The sequence below is a fragment of the Primulina eburnea genome, unplaced genomic scaffold, assembly GCF_022965805.1.
Source record: "Primulina eburnea isolate SZY01 unplaced genomic scaffold, ASM2296580v1 ctg1112, whole genome shotgun sequence".
In the NCBI taxonomy this organism is placed as follows: domain Eukaryota; kingdom Viridiplantae; phylum Streptophyta; class Magnoliopsida; order Lamiales; family Gesneriaceae; genus Primulina; species Primulina eburnea.
In genome coordinates, this window is record NW_027330654.1 from 66,056 (window position 1) to 77,231 (window position 11,176).

An 11,176-nucleotide genomic window follows, 5' to 3' on the forward strand; every position below is an offset into this window, starting at 1 on the left:
TAGGTTGCATGGCATTCCTAGGACTTTTGTTTCTGGTCGAGATGTTAAATTCTTGAGTTACTTTTGGAAGACTTTCTGGGCTAAACTTGGCACAAAATTGTTGTTTTCTACTACTTGTAATCCTCAAACGGATGGACAAACTGAAGTTGTCAATAGAACTTTGGGAATACTTTTGCGTGCTATTCTTAAAAAGAACTTGGATTGACATTTCTATAAACTTTATTTTGGGTTGCCTAGGACTAAGAAGGGTAGGGATTCTATTTTTGTTGTTGTGGATAGATTCTCTAAGATGACACTTTTTATAGCTTGTCATAAAACCGATGATGCTTAAAACATGGCGGATTTGTTCTTTAGAGAAGTCGCTAGGTTGCATGGCATGCCTAGGACTATTGTTTCTGGTCGCGATGTTAAATTATTGAGTTACTTTTGGAAGACTTTCTGGGCTAAACTTGGCACAAAATTGTTGTTTTCTACTACTTGTCATCCTCAAACGGATGCACAATCATCTACTACTAATTGTTGTTTGGTAATTAAATATTAATTAGAGCACGGGCCCTGACAGTTTGGTATCAGAGCGTAACTGGGATACGCTCGAATTAGAGTCTAGGACACTCGAGTTTAGACACAAATAAAATGATTGTGCATGTGTTTTGATTATTTGCTCTTACTTGTTTATATGTTTTGAATTAATTGTATCAGCATGACTAGAGTGTATTTGTTTAAGTTTATGCTTTTATACTCAACCGATTATTTGTTTCTGCCTGTGGATTAAATACCTGTGTCTTGTAGATGGCATCTGGGCGGAAGAGTAGAAAAGGAAAGGAAGTTGTTCAGGAGTCTGAAGCTCCTAACGTTAGAGGACTGAACGAGACTGACTGGGGAAGACGAGGTCGTCGTCCTCGGGGTGAAGCACGAAATGTTAATGTTGATCGGGAAGTGAATCAGTTGACGAGAGGAGTGGGTGAAATGGAACTTGTGATATCTCGATTTCAGAATATGCGTCCTCCTCGATTCTTTGGTAATGAAGATGGTGAGAAAGCTATAGCGTGGCTGAAGATTATGAAGCGTTTGTTCAATATGCTGGAGTACACCCCTGATTTGCAGCTTAAGTTGGCCATTTGTCAATTAAAGGACCGAGCTCAGTTGTGGTGGGAAACTACTGAGGATGCTTTGAAGGAATCGGGTGAAAGAGTTACTTGGGATGTGTTTTGTGCTCAGTTTACTCGAGAGTATTCACCGCCTTCTTATTATTCGGCCAAGGAAGCTGAGTTCAATAGATTGACTCAGGGAAATATGACTGTTGTGGAGTATGCCTCTCAATTCTCAGCGCTTCTTGCATATGTTCCTCATGTTGCTAGCAGTGATCGGAACAAGCTATCGCATTTTATGCAAGGATTGAATCGAACCATTTGCACTTTGGTAATAGCTGGAGCACCTGTTAATTATGCCGATGCTGTTGAGAAAGCCAAGAATGTGGAAGCGAGTCTACTTTTGGCAGAACCACAGTCAGCCCAACCAGGTTTTCCTCAGAGTTTTGGAGGTAATGTGCCGATGCCAGTGGGTGCACCACTATACCCATCTTTATTGTCGTATCAGCCTTCGCAGCCTTATCAGCAACCAAAACAGAAAAAATTTAAGGCCAAAGGAAAACAGTTCAAGAAACAGACTCGTAGCAGTTCTTCTAGTTCCGGCAGTCAGCGTGGGAGCTCAGTTGGGTCCCCAGCTGGAGTATTTTGTGATCGTTGTGGTGGTAAGCATTTCAGTACTCAGTGTACGGGAGTTCAAGGATCTTGTAATATTTGTGGGCAAGTTGGACATTATGCTAGAGTATGTCCGAATGCGGCAAGACAACAATTTCAGCAACCTCAGTTTGGTCAGGGTTTTGGAGGACAAACAACTAGACCTTTTGTTCCGACTCAGTCTTTCCAGCAGTCTAGCTATCCTCAGCCTAGAGGTTCTGCACAGCAGCGTTTCCCAGGGCCACAACAGGCTCGAGTTCATGCTTTAACCCAGGATCAAGTTCAAGACGCACCGGGCGGAGTTATCACAGGTATCTGTCTTATTTTTAATCATCCTGCACGCATACTGATAGACACAGGAGCATCTCATTCATTTGTATCTGTTGTATTTGTTGATGAGCATGAGATGGCTACTACTCCGTTGATAGATACTGTGTCAGTCTCTACTCCTGCCGGTGTATGTCTGATATCTCGTGAGATAGTTCTGAATTGTGTGATTAGATTCGATGATAATATTATGATAACTAATCTCATCAAGCTAGATATGTCTGACTTCGACTGTATTCTGGAAATGGATACTCTGTCTAATTATCGAGCTACCGTTGATTGTTTCCATGGAGTTGTCAGATTCAGACCGTATTATGGCAGTAAATGGAATTTTTACGGTAGTGATTCGCAATCACGTATTCCATTAGTGTCAGCAATGGAAATGTTCAGACTTTTGTCAACAGGAAATGAAGGATTCATGATCTATGCAGTCGATTCAACACAAGGAAAAAGATTGGAAGTTTCAGATATTCCTGTTGTCAAGGAATTCCCCGATGTATTTCCTGATGAAATTCCTGGATTTCCACCCCAGAGGGAAATTGATTTTAGCATTGAGTTGGTGTCCGGGACAAATCCTATCTCGAGAGCACCATACCGTTTGGCTCCAGCGGAATTGAATGAACTCAAAGAGCAATTACAGGACTTACTGGAAAAAGGCTATATTAGACCAAGTATGTCACCTTGGGGAGCTCCGGTATTGTTTGTAAAGAAGAAAGACGGAACGATGAGAATGTGCATTGATTACAGGCAGTTGAACAAAGCTACTGTGAAGAATAAGTATCCTCTGCCGCGTATCGATGATTTGTTTGATCAGTTGCAAGGTACGTCAGTTTATTCAAAGATTGATCTTCGTTCTGGCTACCATCAGCTTCGAGTTCGAGAGGAAGATGTTCCGATGACAGCATTTCGAACTCGTTATGGGCATTATGAATTTCTAGTTATGCCTTTTGGATTGACTAATGCTCCTGCGGTTTTTATGGATTTGATGAATCGTGTTTTTCGAGAATTTTTAGACAGATTTGTTATTGTCTTCATAGATGACATTCTGATTTATTCGAAAACAAGGTAGGAACATCGAGAACATTTAAGGTTGGTCCTCCAGACACTCAGAGCAACGCAATTGTATGCAAAATTTTCTAAGTGTGAATTCTGGCTAGACAGAGTAGTATTTCTGGGTCATGTTATATCAGCTCAAGGAGTATCAGTGGATCCTAGTAAAGTGGAAGCTGTTATCAATTGGCCAACACCGAAGAATATTTCCGATATTCGCAGTTTCTTGGGATTGGCAGGATATTATAGGCGTTTCATTGAAGGATTTTCTATTATAGCAAGGCCTATGACTCAATTAACGCAAAAAGATCGACGTTTTGTGTGGACTGATGAATGTGAGTCAAGTTTTCAGACTTTGAAGGAAAAGTTGACAACAGCTCCAGTGTTAGCGTTGCCATCAGGCTCAGGTGGATATGTTGTTTGTTCAGATGCATCTCTAAAAGGACTTGGTTGTGTTCTAATGCAAAATGGGCGAGTGATTGCATATGCTTCTCGTCCGTTGAAGCCGCATGAGACCAGATATCCAGTCCATGACTTAGAGTTGGCTGCCATTGTGTTTGCATTGAAGTTATGGCGTCATTATCTGTACGGTGAGCAGTTTGTGATTTATTCGGATCACAAGAGTCTTAAATATCTTTTCTCACAGCCTGACTTGAACATGAGACAGCGTCGATGGATGGAGTTACTTAAAGACTTTGACTGTGAGATTCAATATCAACCAGGTCGAATGAATCTTGTTGCAGATGCTCTCAGCAGGAAAGTTCATAATGCTATGCTGACATCTCTGACTATCTCTAAAGTTCACGAGCACTTGGGAACTTCAGGATGGACTTATCAGATCAGTGGAGACTACTTTATAGTGTCATCTATTCAAGTCGAGCCACAGATTTTGTCCAGAATCAAAGCATCACAGAAGACCGATCCGCATATTCATAGATTGAAAGAATTGTCTCGAGCAGGTCAGACAGAAAAGTTTAGTGTTGCTTCAGATGGTAGTCTGCGCTTTAATGGAAGACTTGTGGTTCCTAATTTGATAGATTTGAAAGAAGCTATACTACGGGAAGCACATTGTAGTCGACACAGTATTCACCCAGGAATTCGAAAGATGTATCATACCTTGAGAGTTCATTATTGGTGGGAAGGTATGAAGAAAGATATTTCTCATTTTGTGGCTAAATGTTTAACGTGTCAACAAGTTAAAGCCAGGAGAATGAGACCTGGTGGAATGTTGCATAGTCTTGAAGTGCCACAGTGGAACTGGGAGCACATTGCTATGGATTTTGTGACTCATTTGCCTCGTTCTAATCGTGGTTGTGATGCAATTTGGGTGATTGTCGATAGATTGTCTAAATCAGCTCATTTTATTCCGTATGATCGTACTTGTACTTATATGAAAATGGCGAAATTGTACATTGATCATATAGTGAGATTGCATGGTGTGCCAGTAACCATAGTATCTGATCGTGATCCAAGATTTGCTTCGAAGTTTTGGGGAAGTCTGCAAACAGCTTTGGGTTCAAAGTTGGCTATGAGCACTGCCTATCATCCACAGACAGATGGTCAGTCAGAAAGAACCATCCAGACTCTAGAAGATATGTTACGAGCAGCAGTGATGGATTTCAAAGGTGGTTGGCAAGAATCATTGTCTTTGGTTGAATTCTCTTACAATAATAGTTTTCAGGCAACAATCGGTATGGCACCATATGAAGCTTTGTATGGAAGAAAGTGCAGATCGCCAATATGTTGGGAAGATGTAGGAGAAAGACAGATGTCAAAACCAGAATTTATTCAAGAAATGAAAGATAAAGTTGAATTGATCAGGAAAAGGATGAAAGCAGCCCAGGATCGTCAAGCCAGTTATGCTAATAAAAGGCGTAGACCTTTAGAGTTCCAAGTGGGCGATTATGTTTTCTTGAAAGTATCACCCTTCCGGGGTACTATGAGATTTGGATATAAAGGGAAGTTAGCTCCACGTTATATTGGTCCGTATATGATTATTGAGAGGATTGGCACATTGGCTTATCGTTTGGATTTGCCGCAGAGTTTGTCTTTGATACATAATGTGTTTCATGTATCTATGTTGCGGAAGTATGAGCCAGATCCGTCTCATATCTTGAATGTCGAGGAGGTGGAGTTAGACAGTTCCCTTAGCTATGTTGAACATCCAGTGCAGATTTTAGACCGCAAAGAAAGACATCTCAGAAGCAAGACGATTCCATTGGTTTTGGTGCAGTGGAGTAGACATGGAAGAGAAGAATCTACATGGGAATTAGAGGCAAAGATGCGACAAGAATGGCCTCATTTGTTTGAGAATGTAATGAATTATGCGATGTATTCTGAATTTCCTATGTATAATCAGTCGTAATGTTGTAGATATCAGTATTGTTTTGTTAGATTTCGAGGAAGAAATCTTTTATTAGTAGGGGAGAATGTGATGCCCAATTACTAATGGCCCAGCCCATTTCATTTATTTAATAAATACCCAAACCCAATTGACAGAAATCAGAAATCAGATCGCTCAAAATCCAGTAGGCTCTTCCCCAGCTTGCCCGTCGTTTCTCTCCATCTTTCTGCTTCAGTGCCGTCGCGCCGCCAGCAGCCGGTTTTTAAGCGCAGTAGGTTAGAAATCTCCTCTTTCCTTCTATTAGAGTATTTCCTGCCATGAATCGGAAGGTGTTGAGCTCGATTGGTCTTGTTTTTCCAGCAACAGTACGTGTAAGCTTCGATTCGGTTTAGGTAAGCTTTTGGCTTCGAATTTTGGTTGTTCTTGGTGTATTAGTTTATATAAGTGTAGAATTGAGCTTTTCCCCTAATTTCCAGCTCGGTTTCCGGCGTGAACAGTATTTCCGGCGACTTGTTCCGGCGAGCCACCTTTAAGAATTACCGTTGTGCATTCTAGCTTCGTTTCTTGAGGTATCAAGCTTGAATTCAGATTGTTCAAGGGTTGTATAAGCTGTCCAGATTTCGAATTTTAACCGAGCCGATTTATTTTGGTTTAGTCGTTTGGTATGCATTATATTGAAGTGTATAGCGAATTTATATTGTAGGTTTCGTTGTTGGACGAGTTTATTCGATATTCCTTAAGAATCTGTGGTATTGTAAGTTGCAATTGAGGTACGCTCAAACCTATATCATTATGACGGTTATATTGGCGTGTACGAATATTCGGTGAATGTTGTTTGCTATGATGTGCATTGAATGTTTATATTGTTGCATTCATGCATAAATTGTATTGGTATAACATATTGAGCCTGTAACGTCCCAAAAATTTGAAGGTTCACGTAAACCACATGCATGCAAATTACTAAATTTCTTTGGTATTTTATTAATTTATTTTAAAGTATTAAATGCATGTTTATTTAATTAAATTGTGTTTATTTATTTGTGTGCATTTTATGCATAATCATGGCATGGTAGAATTAAGTTCATAAAGTTTTAAAAGTTTATGCATTAAGATTTCTAGGTGCATTTCACGTTCGATCGAGGAACGGAGATCGGGGAACTTTCAGAAAATTATTTTATTACACTATTAATTTTTAATAATTATTTTAAGATGTTTTTAAGTGTATTTTTCAAAAATGGGAATTATTGGGTATTTTTATCCGCACGATTTTTATTTTATCCGGTACGTAAATTTTATCAAATCGGAGGACTTTTTGAGGGTTCGACTCATATTTTCAAAAACTTTCCAACACGAAATATTTTTCGGGAGTGTGTTTGGTTTTAATGGGCCTACTTTTAAGCTTATTGAGCTTGATTATCTTTTTAAACTTTTAATTATTAAGTTCGGGCCCATTATCTATTATTTTATTATATAATTAACACCTTAACCTCATTTAACCTAAACCTAATTAAGTTGCAGTGGCCGCCCACCTCCCCCACTCACATTTCCTCTCACGTATTGCTGCTCCAAAGGTCTCGGTGTCACCATTTCCTTCAAGCAAGAACTCCCCTCTCTCAACCGTGTGTTGCTCGATCATTTGCACTTAAATAATCACCAAGGCACGCTTGTTACTTCTTTCTTTGCATCATGCACGTCATATTAATACTGTGTGTGCATTTCTTCACGAGATCTTTCGATCTATTCAAGAGCACGATTAATCTTTCGGGTTTGAACCATTTTATCGCATCATGTATTGCGTTGCTCACGGTTTTTCTGCGTTTGTGCGAGGGGCTGCTGTATCGTGATGAAAGGGGGTTCTACAGGTTGTGATCAATGGATTTTATGTGCTGGAGTTGGAAGCTTGGTCGAGATCGGTGGGTTTGTGAGGGCCGATCGAATTTTTAATGATTGTGCGAGATGGAGTGTTCGATAGTGCCTTCCATGGTTCTGGCCACGCGAGGGCCTCCTCCAGCCCTGGACCAGACCCTGGTGGGTCTGATTTGGGGTCTGGAATGGCTCGAACCGTGTCGGAGTTGATGGAGAGATCGCTTGAGTCAAGTGAAGAGGGGTGAGCCGCAGTAGGAGCTGTTGATAATTCTTGGCTCCTAGCTTTTATGAGCGTACATGGGGCTGGTTGCGATGGTTCAGTAGGCTCCTTAGGGTCGGGTCAAGGTCCATGGTAGGCAGGTATATGGCTGGGGCGTCGGGTTAGGCTAGTGGCATGAGCTTTTGGGGAAAGGGAGTGCACGAAAGTGCCAAATAAGGGAAGGCCGATAATTTGATAAGTTTCTGGAATTAAAATATGTGATATTTTGGGTTTGGTGAATATTTTTAGGAGCATTATAGTGTTTTTAAGATATGATAAAGAGTTGGGAAAAATTCGGTTAAGTTTCGAGTCGATTCGGGTTAAAACCAGGAACTCGGTCCAAGTTTTAAAACAAATCGGTTAAGTTGTGAATTTGGCTCGAGTTTACGTCCAGGAATGATTTTAAAAATATTTTGGGATAATTTAAGGAGTTTGCTAAGTTTGGGGTCAACTTTAGAGGTCCAGGGTTAAAACGAGAATTTTTGGGTTTCCAGGGGCAAAATGGTCATTTTGCACTCGGGGTGAGATTTTGGTCGTGGCAGCGCCCTGAGCACAAATTCATGATATTTTGAATGTTCATGCATCATGTTTACGATTTTTACGCAATGATGATAAATACGGTGCATGCTTGGTTTAAAGGAAAAATTGCGTATATACATGCTTTTATTTAGTGATGAATATGATGACACGTTTTGAAGGAAGTGATTTAGTTGTGACTAACACGATGACACGATGATATGATTGGAGATATCGTGAGGGAAAAGGCCCCAGAGGGAGCCCGTTTACGGGAGAAGGCCCCAGAGGGAGCCCAACGATCGTATTTCCATTGACATGATATGATAGGCCCGAGCTCAGTGGGCGGGTAATGCCGTCGCTGATGACCCTCGCCGCCGGGTACTGCGGTTACACGTAGATGGATCCATCGACTGACATGATGACATGATGATACGAAAGTCACAGCTAATGAACGGAATTCAAATTAAGATTTTAACAAGTATATGTTGATACGATGATACATGCTATTACCATGTTTTGACAGATCATGGTTTTGCATACGAAATGATAACATGATGAGACATGTTTTGACACATTACGATTTTACACGACACGCTTATGATCATGTTTTTAAGCTCATGAAATGTATATTGATTATGCTATTTTTCACTGCTGTGTGCTACGTATATGTACTTGTTACTACTGGTACTGGTGTGTTGAGTCATTAGACTCACTAGGCATGTGTGATGCAGGTGAGCATTTTTAGTAGGAGACAAGAGGTGCTGAACTCTGAGTAGGCAGATCTGGTGCGGTGACACGACCCGAGGACCGCATGTTTTCCGCTTTATGATTTATGAGATATGAGATGATATGAACATTTTTATGCGTTGATGATTTTAAGAATTTTTATACGTTTACGTTTATGTTGATTTTGGATTACGTTAGTTATTTTTAGACTGCGTCATTCTTGTTGGTAAATAAATACGATTATTTTAAATGTTATTTTATAATTGCAAGCTTTAAAAAAAAAATTTATTTCCGCACTTTTAAAAACGGTAGACGTTTCAGTTGGTATCAGAGCCAGGTTCCTGTATAGGGTTGTGCCACCGCCAGCTTCTGTCGCTCAGTCTTCAAGCCTCAAGTCCGTAAGTTTAAAGGTTTTAAATGTTTTTAATGTTATCATCTGCATGTTTACATGATATACGTTTCACAATACATGTTTATTTCTCAGTATGTTTTGAGATTAGATGTTTGAAAATTTTTATGCATATTGCGATATGAGTTGAGAAATCATATGATTTTCATGCATGCTGGTTTTGTGGTAGAATTGGACATGATTAGGAATTTGGCTATTGGGCGTTAGGAAATGGTTGAAAATGATTTGACTAAATTTATTTGTGGTTAGTAGTACTCATGTTTTACTTTTTGGGTCATAAATTAATCTTGAAAAATTATGAATGCTTTTGGGACATGTATATTTTCTAAGAAATTAATGATGGTACATGGTTGCTAGTTGAGTTAAATTTTGAGGATTTCATGTAAAGAATAATGATTGGAAGACTACGACGATCTTTGAAAGTATCAAATGTAAAATTTATTTAGGATGCATGCTCTAACTAGTTGGATTTAAGGATTGAATTGCATTAATTGCGAATTTTAAGGATCTAATTGTGATAACCAATAAATTGAGGACCTAAGTGCAAAATAAAATCCAAAGAGACTATTTTCTAATTTATGGAATTTTTGGACTAAATTCTGAGTTTCGAGAATTTTAGGGTTTAATGAGGCTAAGTCGAAAATTTTATGGGGACAAAAATGCAAATTTTGAAGAGCTGTAGGGCCAAATTGTAATCTTCGAGAACTTTAAGGACCAAATTGCAAATTCTGGAAATTTTGAGGATTTAATTAGAACTTTGAGGAACACTTGGGTTAAATCAATAATTTTCGAGGTTTTGGGAATTTTTTTGGGTTTAATAAGCTTGAAGTTATTGAACTTTAGGTACGAGAAACCTATAAAATGGAATTAGGAACGCCAAGAACTTATGGGTATTTGTGGGATTTTCGAAATTAAGGACAAACTGGATAACTCTTCGAGAAAATTAAGAATTAATTTTGCAAATTTGTAGAAATTTGGAGACTAGCTTAGCAATAAGCGAGAATCGAATGGTTTAAATGATAGGAACTTTTGATGATTTAGATTTGAAGAAGGGGTATTTAGAACTTTGAATCATCTGAGTTATAAGGTTATAAGGAATGGTAATCAAGGCCTTCGTAGGATAAATCAATCTTGAGCTTGAAAATTTAAGTGTTAATGAAATAATGTTGTGGCAAATTAAGAATTTGAAGTGATGACAATTTAAGGTGGAGTTGATCAGTTAGTTAAGTTATAAATGTAGACATTGATCTAACAAAATTTTGGGTACTTAAGTTTGATGTATCATAATTTTTAATCATGATCTTATGAGTCAAAATTATTAATTTGTTGGAATTTAAATTTTTCTAGAAGGTTGGGTTCGATTGATGGTCAGGCTATTTGATAGACGCATGTAAGAATTGAGGTATACACCTTGTCTTGAGGAAATTTCTGGTAAGTCATTAAGAAACTTGGGAATAAGTGAATATGGTTGTGGAAATTATGTTATCTAATACTATTTGGGTGGCGTAAGCTTGAATTTTAAGTTTATGAAGGTGTTCCTACGGAAAATTTGGGATGAAATACAAACAAAAGGAACTAGTGGTGTTCGACAGAGGTCACCAATGGTCGAATGTTAAGATTTTTATCGAGTAAGAAATCTAAAATCGTGATATGGGGATTCTAGAACGTTATGGGTGTTATAAGAGAAGTTGAATTATTATACTAAGTTTATTGCTAACATGGGATAACTTATTAAGTTTTATACGCTAATACTAATTAAGCCTTAAGGATACGTAAGAAGGCGGCATTTATTCCAATGAGGAAAGTTCAAGGGTGTTGGGCCTCAACTCTATTATAATTGAGAATATAATAGTTTAATCATTTAATTGGTGCTAGAATGATTTTATTATTTAGGTAGAAAATTGATATTGTATATTTTTAGTGTTATAGATTATCACTAC

General features: G+C 38.6%; 1 protein-coding gene across 1 annotated transcript; it reads left to right on the top strand.

Moving 5' to 3' along the window:
* The first annotated feature begins 789 nt into the window (after positions 1-789).
* LOC140820519 (uncharacterized) lies at positions 790-5,481 on the top strand. Its single transcript, XM_073180802.1, has 3 exons — positions 790-2,737; positions 3,839-4,443; positions 4,603-5,481. The coding sequence occupies exons 1-3, from the start codon at positions 790-792 to the stop codon at positions 5,479-5,481; spliced, it is 3,432 nt and encodes a 1,143-aa protein (XP_073036903.1).
* Positions 5,482-11,176: the final 5,695 nt, after the last annotated feature.

Coding starts and splice junctions, on each gene's coding strand:
- LOC140820519 (XM_073180802.1), top strand. CDS start 790: ATGGCATCTGGGCGGAAGAGTAGAAAAGGAAAGGAAGTTGTTCAGGAG. Junction 2,738..3,838: donor AAAAGGCTATATTAGACCAA/GTATGTCACCTT, acceptor AATATCAACCAG/GTCGAATGAATCTTGTTGCA. Junction 4,444..4,602: donor GTGGTTGTGATGCAATTTGG/GTGATTGTCGAT, acceptor TTTGCTTCGAAG/TTTTGGGGAAGTCTGCAAAC.